The 19,440-nt window shown below is 35.1% G+C and overlaps 2 protein-coding genes across 4 annotated transcripts in view; one reads left to right on the top strand and one right to left on the bottom strand.

The window, feature by feature from the left end:
* The window catches only part of LOC109090698 (disintegrin and metalloproteinase domain-containing protein 22-like), a 60,586-nt gene that overhangs the window by 23,319 nt on the left and 17,827 nt on the right, over positions 1-19,440 (bottom strand). For both annotated transcript variants that reach the window (XM_042773070.1, XM_042773071.1), the window contains exons 4-6: positions 18,580-18,646; positions 14,082-14,164; positions 8,651-8,714 (exon numbers count right to left, since the gene is read on the bottom strand). In XM_042773070.1, coding sequence (XP_042629004.1) covers positions 8,651-8,714; positions 14,082-14,164; positions 18,580-18,646 — 214 coding nt within the window. The remainder of the gene's footprint in view (positions 1-8,650; positions 8,715-14,081; positions 14,165-18,579; positions 18,647-19,440) is intronic.
* Positions 406-4,890, top strand: LOC109094731 (claudin-12-like). Of its 2 annotated transcripts, none has more exons than XM_019108444.2 (3): positions 406-559; positions 1,227-1,529; positions 2,729-4,888. In XM_019108444.2, the coding sequence occupies exons 2-3, from the start codon at positions 1,253-1,255 to the stop codon at positions 3,475-3,477; spliced, it is 1,026 nt and encodes a 341-aa protein (XP_018963989.2). In that variant the 5' UTR covers positions 406-559; positions 1,227-1,252; the 3' UTR covers positions 3,478-4,888. The 2 variants fall into 2 exon arrangements, with proteins under 2 accessions (XP_018963989.2, XP_042629006.1); XM_042773072.1 differs by having other exon boundaries at positions 410-862; positions 2,729-4,890.

The raw sequence follows: 19,440 nt of genomic DNA, 5'->3' as shown, positions 1-19,440 counted from the left end.
TTACAGTATGTTACAGTTTTGTTGTTTTAATTAATTTTCCTCAATTTTTTTTAAATGTTTATACAGAATTTGACCTAAAAAATGACTATCCTATTCACAAATGTGAAATCAAACTTATTGTAAAGAGATAGTTAAGACAGTTTAGAAAATGATAAGATGGAAAATGGAAAATGAACGTTTTGACTACCGTTTGTTGGAGGCTCTAAAATTAAATAAAATTAAATAATTAAATTAAATAATTTTAATTAAAAATACATTTGCTTGAGAGGAGGATCCACAGACTGTCTCGTTAAAATTAGCAACATAATTGTCTTATAAAAGGCCACTGTATGATTCGCACACGGGTAATTTGAATATTTATACTGGTTTTGCGTTTATTCACGTTACACTCTTTAATAGCACAAGTGAGCGCGCATGTGACGTCACGCCGCTCCCGCCTCAGTGAGTTTGTGCGCTCTCCCAAACACTACACGGCGAAACTGGACAGAAGATCACCGATTGCGTGATAAAATGACCGTTGTATCACCAAAAGAGTCGTTTAAAGCTCACGATTAATCAGGTATGTGTGCGATATGTTGGTCCTGAGAGCGTAACTGGGATGAAACTAACTTAAAGCGCAACAGGTTGTATCATAATGTTAGCCGTTAGCTGAGATTAGCTTGTTAGCGCTCGAATATACTCTTTAATGATTCAAAACAAACCATAAACCAAAAATACAACTTCTAAGCTCGTGAAGACACAACAAATGTAACTTTTAAATAAGTCGCTTCTGATAGACACAGCAAGAAAATCCTTACAGAGATGCGATTGTCTGTCATCTATTGTTGTAATGACAGCGCGCGCACAACTCTCCATGTAAACAGTAAGTTACACACGCCTATTGTACCTATACACAGAGACATTTATTGTAGTCTACACTTAGAAACACACATTAACGCTTAAAACACACACTCATACTTAATACGACACATATATAAGCAATGCAATCATCACTGGTTTTTGGCTCATCCTTACTGTATGTCTGTGAAGGAGTGGACATTACAATAAGATTTCCAGTATGCTTTTCTATATTTACATACAATCTTATGAAAACTTGCACTTTGTAAGCAAACTTGCAAATGACCTGAAGAATGCCGAATGAAATATGGAAGAAAAAAACGTAGCTTTTTTCTCGTCATTCATCTCCTTGACTAAAAATGTAATTTCATGTCCCCTTTCCCCACAAGGTTCCAGTTTTCTCCTGCCTCCAGCCATGTCTTGTCGTGAAGTTCACGCCACCAATGCTTTCGCCTTCATCATCGCGATGCTGTCAGTGGGCGGTCTGACCGTCGCCACGCTTATTCCCCAGTGGAGAACCACCCGCCTGCTCACCTTCAACCGCAATGCCAAAAACGTGACCGTGTACGACGGCCTGTGGACCAAGTGTGTGCTGCGAGATGGTTCTTCAGGTTGCTATTACTTTGATGCAGACTGGTATGCAAAAGTAGACCAGTTGGACCTCAGACTGCTGCAGTTCTGTTTACCTGCTGGTAGGTGCTAATGATGGGTTCAGTGAACTTGTTCTTCAGTTTATAAGGCTGTATGAACTACATTTTACCTCCCAAATTCCATGTTTTCCATTTTAATTCTGTTTTAATAGTTTAATTTTAAAGAGGCCAAATGATGATTTTTACTGTTTTCTTTTTGTATCTGTTAATGTATAAAACCTGCAAAGTTACAAAGCTCACAGTCTCCCACAAAGGGATTTATTCTAGCAAACAGAGAACACTGCTCCAGACTTGCCTAAAATGCATTGATTGAAGTCTAGATATTACTTGCAGAAATCTACATCACAGTTTGAAATATTAGCATAATGTCTGCTCAAAGGCATATGCAAAGAAAGAAGGTCGAGTGAACTGTAGTCTCAGCCTCAGACGTCACGCCCACGGACCGTTGGCTGAATGCCTGATACATACGGCACACAAAATTGGAAATACTTAAGGAGTTTCAAAGTCGTCATTAAAATGGTTGAATTATAAAGGATTTCCAGGAGATGTGTGTCGTGTTTTTTAACGTTGCACCTGGAAACAAAGATGAAGTGCTGCCAAACCCCCTCATGGAAGAAAGAAGCCGTCATGTTTACAGCTGTGACGATGAGCGCTTATCAGACTAACTAAATGCTGGATTTTCAAAAGTATGTGGAATATTTCAAGTTTGCGGCATAGAATCTTTAAAATTCTCATTTTTTTCTAATTCCTAAACATGATGCAGCACAAAACAAAACGTGATTGGTTGCTTTACCTGTCAGTCATATTGCCTCTTGGGCGGGCCTTGGCCATTCAAAGTGGCCAAGGTTTCAAACCAGACGCATTGTAGTTAAGACCTTTGGGTTTCTGCATCTATATGACAATGTTTTGTCATATGTAATGGTAAAACACTCATGATGTGACTCTTAGAGCAGCTCTGGAGATGAAGTTCATATGTAGTGTCCTATATATATAGTGAGACAGCAGTTGCTGAAAACACAAGCTGTGCTGCTCATTTACTCATTTATCTACTTTTTTGATTGAATTTACATTTCTACTTTTTATTTATCAAATTTGTGCCAAATTCCAGAACATTCTGCATTGTACACTAAATAAATAAAAAATTTGACTGGTTTTGGGGATTCTGTCCTCATTTTTTGCATCATGGAAATCATAGGGTTTATTAAGTTCATTCTGTTGACATCAGCCTTTTCTCTCCACAGGTCTGCTGTTTTCCAGCTTGGCTCTTCTGCTTTGCCTCACTGGCATGTGTAAAACTGCTTGCTGCTCCAAAACTCCTGATGACATCAAGAACTCCCGCTGCTTGGTCAACAGCTCAGGCTGCCATCTAGTGGCTGGGATGCTTCTGTTTCTAGGCGGGGCCATTGCCATGCCGCCCTCCGTCTGGTTCCTGTTCCAAACGCGTAACCTTAATGAGCGCTACGATAATCTGTTTGCTGTTGAGTTTGGGGTGTATGTGGCCATTGGCAGTGCTGGTGGTCTTATCTTAGCCGCACTGCTGATGTTCATGTGGTATTGCATGTGTAAAAAACTGCCTTCACCCTTCTGGCTACCTCTTCCTGAAGGTCCTGCAATGACCAACAGCCTCTCTGCACAGCCCCTCATGGTCAACGGCTTGCCTTCTCCCATGACATACGCACCCCAGAACTTCCCTCCGGCTGTTCTGGATGCCCCCACTTTTGTCCCAGCTCAGGGTTACCCTCAACCTGCACCCACACAGCCTATGCCGCCCCATGTCTACATGCCACAGATGTCCATACCTGATGGTTACGGCTCAGAAGTGGGAGCCTCACAGGGCTATAGTTACGCTCCCTCTCAAAGCTATGCGCCTTCTCAGGGATATGTCCCATCTCAAAGCTACACCCCCTCACAGAGGTATGCTGGGCACCACTATTCCACACGCTCCCGTACGTCCGGCATTGAGATTGACATTCCTGTCCTTACAGACTGACATTGTGTTAGTTGTTTCAAATCAAACAGGTCAAACTGGTATTCTGTTCCTATAAATTAGAAATGGTAAATTAGCAGTGGCAGTGAATTTGAAGTGAACAAAATGGTGAAATTGAAAGAAACACCTTTTATTCAATTGATGTAGCAGGTTCCTCTTAGTAATAGCACTGAAAATGGCCAAACAATGGAAAAATGGTCATCAAACCAATAAGTGGAATTAGAAAATTGTGCACCTCTCTCAATGAGCTTTATTCATAAAACACAAGCATAACACATTTGTGTAAACTGTTCATAATTTCACTGAGTATGTTGCATTGAATTCAGTGTGACAGGTTTATGTATTATGTACACAGAAATTCATTCCGTTCATGTTTCATGACCTTATGTCTTTATTCTGCTTTTAAACCTGAACAGTAACACTGAACTTAATGTTGATGTTAAGCACTGTTTTAACCTGTTAGTGAATATTCCTGCTTATATCTAAATGTGATTAGTAAATGCTAAAAAGAGACGCAACCTACACTCTGTTTTATGACTGCTTACACTATTCCTACTGTCAATGCATGACGTTTCATATTTGCCTTTTTATGTTGCCTTATTGTTGTAATACCTGAACATCACGTTTTTGTTTTGTTTTATTAACTTTCTGATGTTACATAATGTGAAGGAGAACTAATTTTTACCTGCTGTTTATTATTATTTTTGCAATGGAAAAAATTTTTATTTCAGTTTTGTTGTCAGTTTAAAAACTGTCATGATGCTACATGAACACTTGTGTAACAGAATCAGTTTTTTTAATATGTTTAAGGGTTTGCACTTTTGGAAAATAACCTTGTAGTCTGACTCGTTACTCATCTCTGCCTGATGCCTTTGAGCAGTTTAACTACTGTTATCAAGACTGTACTTCCACTTTTTGATTTATGCTTTGTAATGAGCCTTACATGAGCAACAAACCATGAATGAAACACTACACTGCATTCCACTCTCTTCTTTTAGTGCAGATGTTTTTATTGCATTTTAAAGGTGTCACACCAGAGAAGTCATTGCAGTGTAACTCAGAGCATTTGAATTACATGCTGTAGTAGTATGTTTGTTTACTGTTACATAGTCACTTAATCCATTGCTAAAAAATGAGAGAAAAACACTAATGTCTTAAAAACAAATAGTTCCTGTTACATTGCCTATGACATATTGCACAGATGAATTTCATCTTGCCTGTTTCTACAAAGCTGTATTGCAAAATGTTTTTTTTTTATGTAATGTTTTTTTTCTTATATATATATTTTTTACATAACCTGTATAGAGTACTAATGTCTTGACTGCAATTTATTAAATGAAATCTGCTGTGATTTGTTTAAATATAGAGCTGTCCCTTGGTTTCTGAATTGCTTTCTTCAGGGAGAGTAGAGTTATTTCTTTGAATTACTGGGCTTAAATGTTGTATCAAATTAAAATGGAAAACATTTAGCTTACAATTATACTGCAAGCAAAGCTAGATAAATGTTGATTATAAATTTTAATTCAATTCAAGGCTGAATACCTTAAAACAATTTCCCTAATATTTATTAATAAATTCTTAGGTAAAACATTTATTATATTGAACAATATTTTTTTTTTTTATCTTTAGTTTTTTTTAACTAATTGGGTAGCCAATATTTTATTAATAATTTACCCAATATTTATTTGCTCTATGCATTTTATGCTTAGTAGATAGAGTACATGGCCGAAAGCTTAAGAACACTAACTTCAAGCAAATATACTGAAATCAAATGAGAGCCACGCCTATTGAGAGCTTTCCATATGATACACAGAGTGGCTGCCTATGAAGAGCGTTTTAAATCAGTCACTTAGGAGGTTCCATTTTATGTAGGCAACTCACTAGGTTTTGGAACAGAGAGCCAGTCGGTCTCAAGATGTTCTGACCTGAAATATCAGACAACTCCAGTATTCAACAATTACATCACTGCATTTAGCAGACACTTGCGATTTACAGTGAATTTGATGTGCGTATTAACAGACAAGCATTTTTTGGGAAATGACCTTGCTATTGTTAGCGCCATGCTCTACCAGCTGAGCTACAGGAACACTACACATCCTGCCAGCACACTTCTGCACGCTTGCACTCGCTGCTAGGGGGAATATCGGTGCACTAGATAAGAAAGACGAGGGAGACACAGACCTCGTTTCTATGGAGGTTGTTCTAGTCCACTCCCCATATACTCATGTATGAGAGGCAGCACTTTGTGAAGGATTAGCCGTATAACGCAGATGGCCTCTCAGATGTATTGGCTTAAAATAAGATGGGGTTTTCTGTATTGGAGCAGAGGAGGGGGTGTGTGTTCTCTTGGGGACTAGATCATGAATAGAAAGCAGGTTGGGGGATGGCACACTTTCATTTTTTTGGAAAGTGTGTTAAAAATGTTGAGGGGGTGGGGTGCCTGCTGCCCCATTCCAGAGACGATCACCCACCCCCAACACTATCAGCCCGACTGTCCACTGTAAAAAGACATGGAGAGAGAAGTAAGAGATGTCTCTCAAAATACAAACTCATTGAAAACCCTCCCTCCAAAAACACACTGTCCTGTTTTACTAGCAAAAAATTTTAATATAGAATAAATCCATTTTAAACAAACTAAAGCCTCGTTCAGACTGTCAGCCCAAATCTGATATTTGTGCAAATCCGACTGAAATCAGATCATATTAAGATGAATTGTTTTGAGCTACATTCATAAATATAAGCATATAAATAATAAAATATACACTACTGTTCAAAAGTTTGGGGTTAGATTTTTTAATTGTTTTGAAATAAGCCTCTTATGCTTACCGAGGCTGCATCAAAAATACAGTAAAACAGAAATATTGTGAAAAATATTTACGATTTAAAATTACTATTTTCTATTTGAACATTTTAAAATTTATTCCAGTGAGGGCAAAGCTAAATTTTCAGCAGCATTTAACTGCAATCTTTAGTGTCACATGATCCTTCAGAAATCATTCTAATATGCTGATTTGGTGCTGCTCACAGTAATAAACTGTGATACATTTTTTTTTTCAGGATTCTTTCATGAATAGTAAGTTCAAAAGAACAGCTTTTATTTAAAATATTTTTTCATTATAATTCCATTATTATCCTATAGCTAACTATTCATTTAATGTAAATAAATAAATGCAGTATTAATAATAAACATAAATTTATCAATAATATAATATATCATTTATAAATTAAATTAAATAAATTAAATTATTGTTCATAATTTAATTTTGATAGATTTTTTTATTGTTTATATTTTATTATTGAATGGTTTTTGTATTGTTATATATTTGGATGAGGTATTGAATTTTTTCTTGTATATTTGGCTTAGGTCTTGAAGAATTGTCATTTCAGAGGTGGAATAGATTATTACATTGTTTTCTTAGGACTAACATGGACACTGATGAATCATGTGCAAGAAATCAGGAGTAAAAGTAAAGTAAAGAAGGTCCACTTTGATTTCATTATGACTTTAGGTAGGTTGAGAGGCAGAGACCCTGCATGTACTGTGAGCTTTGTGCAGAATCCAACAGTGAGAGACACTACAGAGGCCAAAGAGGGACACATTTTCATGTCCCCCGCTGCAGTGCGAGGCAGATAACAGATGCATGTGCCATATGGTAAACAGGACAATACTGTCCCTTTGGTTTTTGACTGTGTCTGAATGAATCAGATCAGAGGACTGCCCTGCTGCTGAGGTCACCAACACGCAAGGTCACGGGGTTGAAATGAAACATGACAAAACCATCAGCATAAAGACGACAAAGAAACTGAGTAATTTCTCAGGGTGAGATGCTCATAAGACAAGCTGACGAAGCATTGCACAACAAAAGTGAGAAGATAAGGATTCCTCACATTCCCACAGAAGAAACAGCGGTTGCGGAGTGTTAAAAATTAAATCAACCTGCTTATTAACTTGGAGATAAACTAGAAACCAGTAACAATCAGAAACAAAGGTTTTGAGCTCTAAATACAAAACAAAGGTAGATGGTTCTAAACTATTAATCCCATTATAATCAACCAATCTGTCATCAATTCAAGCGTTTTTTTTTATTTTCCCTGTCTGTCTGAAATTAAATTATTTTATTTATAGGTCATATATTATTTATTAAATGTGTATTATATATACCATATAGTGTATAATCGTCATTTCTATTTTTAGATAAATAATATAAAATTATATTATATTATATTATTAATATAAATATATATTATGTATAAATAATCTTTAAAAAAACAAATTTTATATATATATATATATATATATATATATATATATATTTATATATATATATATATAAAACTTTACCACATTGTTGTAAAATGTGTATACCTGTGTTTATAAAATCTTTAAGCATTATTAGAAATATGAATATTTAATATACATTTACATTTATAAAGATAAACATTTGTGTGAATTATGCTGAATTTCATTCAGTAAGCCATTTCTGATGGCATAAAGACTCCGGACTTATAATATGTGTGACTGAACAGATAAAGCAAAGCTGAGAGAAGAAAGCAAACTGTGAATGGATCATAAACTCCCTTCTGTGTCACTGAACAGGTTTCAATCTCCCATTAATGAAAGAACTTCAACATCTCAGCATTTCACCGCTGCTTTAAATGACACAGATCTCTTCATTAGCATGTACCTCTGTAAGTCACTTAATGAATCAGATAATCGTTCTGTGACTGAGAAATTATATTTCCTCTCTAAAACCTCAGTGTCTCAGTGACACAGCTTTAGCTTGTCTTTCCCAGATACACCCTCCTTGTTCTCTGCCAGTGTTCACATAGGATTCTGCCATTAGCAGATAATAGCTGCGCTTTTGCAGAGTCAGGTATCTCTATCGACTGTGTGATGGGCTTATCAGTCAACATATGACCTGTCTGCACAGGAAAAACCCTGTTAAACTGCTCTGGGGTGTTTCCTTGCCTCAAACAATCACTATCAAGTTTACAGTTTCATCTACAGACACCTTAAAACCAAAGTAAAGACGCAGCAAGTATGCTATAAAAACAGTGGCAATACAATAATTGTTTTTTACTTTATATCTAATAAACAACATGATGACATATGAATCTTCTAATACTGATATGGGTGATATTTGCTTTGTTTAATGCAGGAATCCGCTATACTTACACTTGTAGTATTCTCTCCTCCTGGTTCAATCATGTATGTGTGGTTCCCATCAAAGAACATTCCACTAGAGAGAAAGAAAAAGAGAGAGATGGTGATGCATACGCTGTAAAAAATATCGGTAATCTCTGTAAAATAATGGTAAAATACTGGCAGCAGAGTCGTCAGCAATCTACTGTAATTCTATGGTATGAATACTGTGAAACTGCTTTACAGCATATTACTGTAAAAACAAAACAGTATTTTACAGTATTTTTTTTATTTTATAGTAAAATACTGGCAGCAGAGTCACCAGCAATATACTGTAATTCTACATTATTAATACTGTGAAATTACTGTACAGCCATTTACTGTAAAAATACATGGAGTATATTCTGTGATTATTTGAACTTATAAAACACTCAAAAAATAGGTTGGAAAATAAAATCATATAAGGAAATTACCACAGTAAAAACACAGGCAACAGTATCAGGCTAATAAAAGGTGAACATTTATTTATAAGCAAGAACACCCGCAATGGACAAAAACAGGCAAGATTAAAGGGGCCATATGATCCGATTTCATGTGTTCCTGAACCTGATAAGGGGCGTAACATTTCCGTCACATGCTTGAGGAATTCGGCTAATCACAACACACAAGATAGCTGGCCAATCAGAACACACCGCGCTTTTCAGAACGATGAGCTTTGTAAAAATGATTTTTTTTTTAAACCTTAAACCATGTAAACACATTGCACTACACCAAATAAAAAAATGTAAAAAAATTATCAACGTCATATGACCCCTTTAAATGCAACATGAACATTTTTGTAAACAAAAGTGCATAAAAGAATAAAAACACAAACTCTGTAATATAGCTCATACAGTTAAAAGAAATTGTGTTTTAAAAGTTTAACAATCAATAATGTGTAAAAATAAATGTGACAAATAATTTTGTGTGTTTTACAGTGCCATAATACACAGTCTGAAAGCCTTAATAAAGACTTAAAGTTGGGAATAAATTATGTATTACAGTGAATTGACAGAATTTTACCCTCTTCAACTGATGTGTTTATAATCACTCACTTATTATAAGCATTCTCAAGCACCATTCCGGCTTGTTCAGTTCCAGCTCATCGGTCACCGTTAGGGTGATTTGGATGTGAGAGAAAACACTCTGACAAAGACCTCCAGTTTTAAAAGAATGTGCTCCTCGCTGCAGTCAGTTTCTAAATTCTCTCTTATGAGATTCGATGTGTCATAAGTGCAGAGAACACCAATAGTTCGTTTCAGGCAGCGCTTTTTCAGTTTCAGGTCTTCCCGCTCATCACAGTCACTGGTCCAGTTTTAAAAGAACAAGCTCCTCAGTCCTCACTGCAGTCAGGTTCAAAGTTCCCTCTCCTCCGATCAGTTTTCTTCTACTTTCCAAATATATTCCTGTCGTGAGCGGCGCAAACAAGGATAGGCGAAGACTTACTTCTACTCAAACTCATGTGAAACAACCGTTCAGCGCCATCATTGTGCTATTGCTTCAAATGGACAGCCTATAATGCATTGCGTACTACAATACAAAACTGTAATACATAAATACAGTAGATTAGTGTTGAAAATGGGCAGTAAAATTAACAGCAGTTGCTTAGCGTTAAAATTATTGCCCAGAATGCATTGTTCTCTACAGTACATTACTGATTTAATGAAAAACAGTACTGTCAGAATTTGAATTTAAGAATTTAATAAAAACTGTAATTTTTTAACTAGAAGCAAAGTTTGTCACAAAACTTTGGATGCTGGTTTGACAAAATCTTGATAAAGTTTAAAAAGCATTTAAAGTTGGAGGTTTATATCTGTCTTATGGACAAATACTGTGATGAAATAAAAGGCTGAAGTTCTTCTATTCAGAATTCTGCACAACTCTTGCTTAATTCTGCGCAGTATATACTGTATACTGCCTACTAATTTATAAAAACCATGCAGTTAACAGTTGTATGCTACATTGTTGCACATAAACCTCATCATGCTGCATGATTAATTCAGTGAGGGGCGTCCAGTTATCATCTTGTATATAAAAGTGGTTACTATGCATTTTAATGCAATTTTGTGCAAAAAGGTTTAGCATACGGTAATAAGATTCGTCCATCTAGATGTTTCAGTGCTGACTGTCCAAATGCAGGTAATTCTCACACTTGTTATGTACCAATATAATACTTGAGTAATAATGAGACATAGTGGAGACTGTGTATGTGTGTGTGTGTGTGTTTATGTGTGAGTTCAGACATCTCTTTTAGCCTTGAGACATGCAGAGAGGATATCATTCTCTGCTCTGATGGAATTTATCTTTTAGATCAATCAGACGGTGACTCTCAGAGAGCCTCCAGACAGTGCCGAGACACTCAAGGTGACTTCTGAAAGCATATGAAGGATGATATAATGCCCTTTAGCCTGACTACATTCATAAATACAGACACACATGAATGAATCATAAAAGAATTTTCAGTGGAAAACCAGAAAATGAAAGTTCATCAAGACAGATGCTAGGCTCACACTGTTTTTTGAGAGTCATTTAGAGAAAAAACAAAAAGACAGACAGACATGTTTGTCTCTGTTTTTTGAGAGTCATTTAGAGAAAATTTTGTAAACAGTTCACAGACTACACATGGCTTTAGGTGCAATGTCTGCAAGAGATATCATGAATAGAATGATGCAGTGTGCGGTTTTTCATATGTAATGCTGTTTTGTCTGACCCATATATGAATGCCAGTTCATCAGCAGAACATACACACTCTGTTCTCAATCACACAAAGATATATACATTTCCTTTGTAGACACTCTCTTATATGACAGATCATTGACAATTCCGTATTTGGGTTTCATAAATAATTTATATACTCATATTTACAATTCCGTTTGGGGTTCATAAGATAATTATTATTATTTTATTTTATATACTCATATTTACAATTCCGTTTGGGGTTCATAAGATAATTATTATTATTTTAACAAAAAACAAAACATCAAATTTGTATGAACATGTTGTGCTATAGATGACAAGTCATGTCGAGAATTATGGACCTTTAAAAAATGGCACATTTTTGCTACATTCTGTTTAAATTGGCCAGACCTGTCCTGGTACAGATGGCATTTCAAAAGGTAACTTGGAAGGGGATCCAGATCTGAAAGTTTCCTCACTCCGGATGACAGTTCTTAGAGTGGGCAGGGTGAGCACCAATATTCTATCAGTCGTTCTCTGTAGGGAGTCATTTTGTAGATGAAGCCAAACAGACAAAAAACAGAACAGTAACTATCACTGTTCAGAGCTTGTAGGGGTTAAACTTCCTCACTGGCCAACCTTTGTTGGGTCCTTTTTAACAATGGAGTGACTGTTTGTATGTCACAGTTCCCAGGTGATGCAAAGCCACAGTTGCTTCATTGATGGTAATATAGGTCATTCCACTGTTTCGAGAAATGGGTAGTTTTTAACCATAAAAACTCACCGTCTCAGCAGCACCGCTCCTGCAAACTTTCATGAGCTTGACTACACAGTGTGGTAATGCCTGTTTGTCACCCAGTTGTTTACTGTTGGTGAATTTCAGAGCGTTTCTGATCATAAATGCACATCTACCCATGGCGTTACAGTATGAGTTCCCAGATGTTGCAGGATTCAAGTGTAACACTAAGTGACCATTATTACTTTCTTCATTATATGTCACAGTTTTTTTATGATACTCATATTACTTTTCCGTTTGGGGGTAAATAAGATTAATTTCTTATTTTATTTCACAATTTGGATAATGGCATGCGGTGTTAAGCGGTTTTTTACAGATGACATGTTTACAATAAAACGCATTTTGTTAGCAACGTCGTTGATTATCCTCAGTGCAGGGGATGGTGTAATATTATAGTAAGGTCCTTTTAAGTGTGTAATATTTAATGTTATAGTGTAATAACATTTACAAATAAATGTCCTTTTAAATTTCTTATTCATAAAATAATCAAAGAAAATGTATCACAGTTTACACATAAATATTAAGCAGCACAACTGTTTTCAACATTGATAATAAAGTAAATCAGCATATTAGCATGATTTCTGAAGGACCATGTGACACTGAAGCCTGGAGTAATGATGCTGGACATACATTTTAAAATATATTCAAATATAAAATAGTTATTAAAATGGTGATAATATTTCACAATATGACTATTTTTACTGAATTTTTGATAATAATAAATACTGCAAAAGAGATCTTTCAAGTATGTCCCAAAATTTTAGCAATAGTGTACTTTTTATTCATGAGACATTTTCATTTAAAACACATTAAGTATACTGTATTGTTTATTGCAAAGAACAAACCTGGCTTTTAACAAATGTACATTTCCTTTTAAACTAAACTGCATAAAATTATAAAAACAAAAGATTTTACATAGGTCAAATTTTTTTGTATTTTAGTCTTTTTTCTGTTAATGAAAATATTCTTTACATTTTGTCAGTATTTCATAATATCATATTAATTAGTTTTAATGACATCTATATTTGTCTTAGCAACTAAAATTAATATTTTATATATTTATTTAAACATACATCAACATTTAACAAAAAAACTGTGAACACTGTCCTGAAATAATAACATTACGAGTACACTATATTGTAATAAAATATGTTGAATTCTTTATTCTTTTGTCCAGAGAGCATGTGCAAACAAACAACAAAAGCAATTCATTTCCTCCTAAATCTGTGCATATGTGATTCTTTGAGGAGAAGATATTAAGGCTGTAAACGTTCAATGATGACTATGTATGTGAAGAGCACTGCTGCTCTATTTCTGAGCTACATCTGACCTGACTCTGTGCATTCACATAAAGAGAGAGAGAGAGAGAGAGAGAGAGAGAGAGAGAGAGAGAGAGAGAGAGAGAGAGAGATGGAACTGACCTGACTCCTTCTCTCACTAAAAATACAGACGGAAGGAACTGAGCTATCCCAGAGGGCCACGCATAGAGGTGGTGTGTGTTCATAAGGCTCTATAGAGACTAACTCAATTCTCCTCAGGCACATGAGCGGCTCAGGAACACAGCTAGGATTACTTCAGGTTTACACAGCTGGTAACCAATAATACAAACATAAATCTTACAAACACAACAAATATAACATTTTCCACTTGCAAAAGAGGATCAAAAGGCCAGATGTGATGCAATAAGCATTACAGCATCAGTACAGGGGAGAACGAAAGAAACACACATAAGACACAAAGAGCGCTGAGAGCATCAGTGTGTGATATGAGAGGAAGATAATAGCATGCTGTAATTATACAGCTCTAATTGCTGAATGGGATAATCGCAGCTTTGGCCTGCTAACGTGTTTCTTTTATGAATGTGTCTTAGAAACAGACCGACAGTTCTGTGGGCAACTGTAACTGCTTTTGTATGTTCATTCAGACATGCAGCACATCTTTAGAAGGACTTACTGTAATCCATGGCAAGTTGAAAGCGCCACATATGACTTTGGAATATCACGTACTTTCCCATGGTAGTAACAGTGTTCTCCACCCTGCAGGGAGAAACAAATAATAATCACAAATGTTGATGTTAATGGCTTTAAATGTGGCTAATTCAATCAGAATTTAGTAAGAAAAGTCAGAAGAACCATCCCTCTTATAATATTAAATTTATTGTTTTGTTTTTTAACTTAAATGCTGCATTATGTGAAGCATCTGTTGCCGGATTTATTATTCATCTGTTATGCATAATCATGATTTGCTTCCATCAGTTTCCAAATAAAAAGAGAAAATAATCAAATGAGACAAGGTACATTTTATTTAAAGAGTTGTAATTCACTGGACTTTCCAGCAGTTAGTTCTGGTTTTCCAAGAGCTGATAAATTAATAAAAGTAAATGTGAAATGTGGATTTTTCAATAGCTATTAGTGACTTGGGACGACATAACCGGACTAAGCGGTGGACCGATCTCGTTGCACAGCATCTGAAATGTTGTTTAGGCTCATTCTGAAATGCCTGAGCAAAGTCTGTCGTCGAAGTATTTCTGTATAATTGCCTCCCAAAACTGTCTTACACGACTGCGTTCTCAAACAGCAGGTATCCACCTCCGAAAGCAATGACCGCATTTATTGTGTTTCATCTGCTCGCTCTGACTGAGGCACAAGTAATTTATTATATATGGAAATTATTATATTCAGTGGCTTCTCCTATTTTCTTAGTGATATTAAGTGCCAGTTTATCAGGAAGTGACGGTTTAGTTCTTTTTGACTCATTGGATGGAAATGGTGCTTATTCGCAAATGTTTTATTCAATACTGTTTATGCAATATAGTTTCGCGCACACGTTAAATTTGCAACTTTGGATGGAAACATAACTAATGACTCTTTCTGTATGTTACATCGTTACACCAGTAGGTGGCGACAAATGACCGTCGTTATGAGTGCATCACTGACTCATTCTTTGAAACGATTCGTTCAGAATGCCAATTCATTAATATCTGTGAGCGAGTCACGGAATCATGCATTAAACTCACTTGTTCAGAAATGCTGATTCACTCAAGAATTAAAAACTGAGCCACTGAAACATTCATTCAACAGAACCATTCATAAACGCTGATTCATTCAGGAATGAAACGCCACTGCTGTGTTACTCAGAGACACACAATAGTCTGTTGCAGCTTTGTTTGCCACTATTTTCTTTGGCAATTAAAAGTAACAGAAAAAGTAACTGGCATTATTGTCTAAAATGTAAGTTACTTAACATTAACTTATTGTATATTGAACTTAGAAACCAGTATCACCAATAAGGCCAAGATCATGGATTTTTGTATTTTATGTTGACATTAAATGTATAAATTCTGCATGTGTCTGGGTCAACATTTATACTGGCCAGTTTTGTTTGTACTGAAGTGATGAGAAGACTTGAAAGAGCAGTCCTGAGTGTGTATGTTATTTATGAAATGTTTTTAGTGTAAGTGCTCGACTGCCATTAGGGCTGCAGGTTTTCTCTTCCTGCTTTTTCTCAGAGGACTGAGGCTGCAGCATTTACCAGTAGATCAATTTCATTTCATCCCTCTTTCTTTCTCTCTATCTGCACTGAACAAAAAGCTTCATACGTAGAGTTTTATCCATTCCTTTGCTGTTCTCTTTCCTCTAGCGTGTTCTGGAGCACTTCTGCCTATTTTTTCCACATGTAGCACTTTCTGTCCTCAAGAGTTCTCAGCTAATCAAGAGCTGAGGGCAGTCTCTACCCCACACACACAAACACAGAGACATTCCTGAGGAGTGCAGTTGTTGTAGAAACAGCCCCTCTCAGAATAATGACCCAGCATGCATTAGAGCCAAGAAACACAGAAAGACAGGCTGTGTCCAAAATCTAAAAAATGCTGGCTTTTCATGCAGTTAACACATCTCTCTATAAATATACAATGTATATTTTATTCTACGGCTGCATGATTAATCGAAATTAAATCACAAAGGCGATAAATCGCGATTAGGCAGAAGATGCGATTGTCGTGTATCTTTCAGCGAAACACAGTTCTGTGATCAGCAGTAAATCTCCATCTGAGAACCAGAGGGCCCTCTCGCGCTGAAACTCCAAATACACCTCGCAGAAGAAACCCAGGAAATGGCTATAGCAGTTGAAAATAAATAGAAGATTTAACTGCCTTCATTAATTCAACGTAACTAATAAACACACGACTACGACAATATATGGTTTATCTGAGTTTGTCTTATTATAATTTTTATTATAATAAAGTATATAATGCAATGCTAATCGCTTTTATCACAGTGTAGGCCCTGTCCCAAATGGCACCCTAAACCCTCACATTCTTCTTCATAGTCCACACTTTCGTTACGTAATGCTGCTTTGACTGCCGGGTAGAAGTCGGCTGCGTAGCTCGCAGGCTTCTGAATTTTAAAATGACGAATGGGACATCCTACGATCTCGTGGACTTAACGGACACGCGCATGCAGTGGCCAGTGTAAGTCAAGACTTAAAGTGCACATGAAGTGTGCCATTTGGGACAAGGCTTTAGAATACAATGAAATATGTTGTGTGCCTTATTCTGTGTAAGAAGCCACATCATCTCACAGAAGGATTTATTTCAAACACTCGACTGACGTTATAAAGTGAGTTTGGAGTAAAAACATGTTATTAAATGTGGTATTTTCACATGCTTTCAGATGGAAATCGTCTGCCATAATGTGATTTTGCGTAGCTTGTCAGTGAACTACAGCTCTGTGTAGTAAATGCTGCTCCATCTGAAAGCACATGCTGGAGATTTACTACTAATCACAGAAATGGCTTTACTGACATGATACACATGACAATCACATTCGATTAATCGTGCAGCCCTATTTTATTCAATTATCTTTCTATTTATCAAAGAATTCTGTAAAATGTATCACAGTTTCCACAAAAATATTAAGCAGCAAAAACAGTTTTCAACACTCATAATAATAAGAAACATTTTTATAAATTCAACATTGCATCACAGGAATAAATTACATTTTAAAATATATGAAAAAAAAAACAGTTCTTTAAAATTGCTATATTTCTGTTTTTGCTGAATTTTTGATCAAATAAATGTAGCCTTAGTGAGCATAAGAGACTTCTTTCAAAAACATCTGAAAAAGTCTTACTAACCCCAAATATTTGAAGTAGTCTGTTTATTATTAGTTGTTTTAAAAATTCAATGCTGTTTTCAGTCCACAACTATGTTTTTCACCGCAGCTTAAGGAAAACATATAGGAAATAAACATTGCACATAGTTTCTCAACTAATTTTATGGAATATATTTCTATAAAATTTATTTTTATTATTTTCTGTTCTATTTATTTTTAACTGAAAAAAATAGAAAAAAATAGCAAAATGTGTTTTCTTAAACTATTTTTATATTTAAAAATACTGTTTTTTTCTCCTATTAACATGGGTGAAAATATATAATGGAATATATATATAAGAAATAATTTTTTTCTTTGTAATAGATAAAAATTCTCTGAGATGTTTAAATAAAAAAAACAATAATCTAAAATACTAATAATAATTTTAATAATGATCATTTTAAAATAATATACCTACTGTTCCCCTTTCCTTGTGATTTATGTAATTATGATGTCAGCTACATGTATGTTTTAAAAAAATTAATAAAACCAATTATTTTTACATTGTTGTGGTCAAACCCCCAGATATGTGGTATTTCACAAAATCCCAAGATGTCCTCTTTTAGATCCACCAAGATATGGTCTCAGAGAAATATACATGTGCTATATGATAGCTTTTTTGTATTATTCATTAATCCCATTGTACTTTTTACATCTATAGTTAAACTAAGAGGATGTTCACTATTGCAATGGGGAGATTAAGCTAAATATATCTGTGTTTCTGCTCTAGAACCTGTTCAGTGGCTCTCTCTCCATCCTCTGACTTTTCATCCATCCATCAGTTATTCCCTCCTTCCTCACAGAACCTACCGCTGTATTTTTTCATTCATTCTTACAAGCAACATGTTGTTTAAAGAATGACAACAGGCACAATGTCTCCTCAGGCTTTATAGGCAGGTTTGTGGGCATGAGGCCGCTGTAGATTTGAATGTCGTCACTGAGGCCTTCATCAGAATCAAACTTTAGCCACTGGGCTAAAACAAGCAAACACCTGCTCTGGGTGTGATGTGTCCCATCTGAACACACGTGCCTCAGTTCACTGACAGAATGAAGTTGAGAATCCCAGCATGGCTCAAAGACACAGATCTGATCAGACTATAGTCACTGTTCCACTGTTCCACTATTCACACACATAGTCATAGAGTGGAAAGAAGGGGGTCAAGGCATTTGCATGAATTAATACATTTTTTTGGTTGTATACACTTTTTTAAAAAAAATAGTAGATTAATATTGAGCTAAAGGTATAATATACTTCTGGTCTAAAGCAGATATTTGATATTGGAATGAGAGTTTATACTCACTTTTTTGACAACTGACTTCCCCTCCTTTGATATGTGCCTCTCAATGTAATTTGAAGATAGAAGATCACTGCAAAAAAAAAAAAAAAAGTTAAAAATTTGGAAACAAGTTATTACATTTTTAATAATTTTAGAGAATTCACTGAATTCTATTCTACTATTTTGTTAAATATTATTTCAAAACTTATTTTAAATGAAAACAAATCACAGAAATCATAAAAGAGTACAGAAAAAAACTTGATTGCATTTCCCAAAGAAAATAGCAGGCCTTGCAAAGCATCAAAAGAATAAAAGTGTCACATAAGTTTAGATTTTAGGCTTTGGTTCAGACACGGTCTGCAATGTAATGACAGTGAATACATGCAAGAGAGGAAAGACCAAACAGATTTCAGTATGCAAATACTATACTGATGCCATTGCAATTTATACAATATCTCAGATTTCTTAAATTATTTAAGATTAAATATATTTATTAAATTAATTAAGATTACACACACACATATATACGTATATACACACACACACACACACACACACACACACACACACACACATATATATATATATATATATATATATATATATATATACACACTAATTTAAATTTTGTAATTTTGATGATTCTTTTTTTAAATTTGGTTTTTTAGTGGGGATTTTTGTAGAAATCAAAATCAACAAGACAGCAATGATATGCAAGTGCTATAACGTTTTTTTTTTTTTTATACTAAGCGATTATAGTTTTTTTTTTATTTGTTTTGTATTTTTAATTATATAATAAATAAAAAGAAAACAGATAGAATAGAAAAAGAATAGAGCAAGCTAGTTTTAGAGGGCTTTTTTTGCTTTTGTTAATTGTATAATAAA

The sequence above is a fragment of the Cyprinus carpio genome, chromosome A16 (assembly GCF_018340385.1).
Source record: "Cyprinus carpio isolate SPL01 chromosome A16, ASM1834038v1, whole genome shotgun sequence".
NCBI lineage: Eukaryota > Metazoa > Chordata > Actinopteri > Cypriniformes > Cyprinidae > Cyprinus > Cyprinus carpio.
Note: the sequence above shows the minus strand (reverse complement) of the source record. Positions and strands in the feature narration are given on the sequence as shown.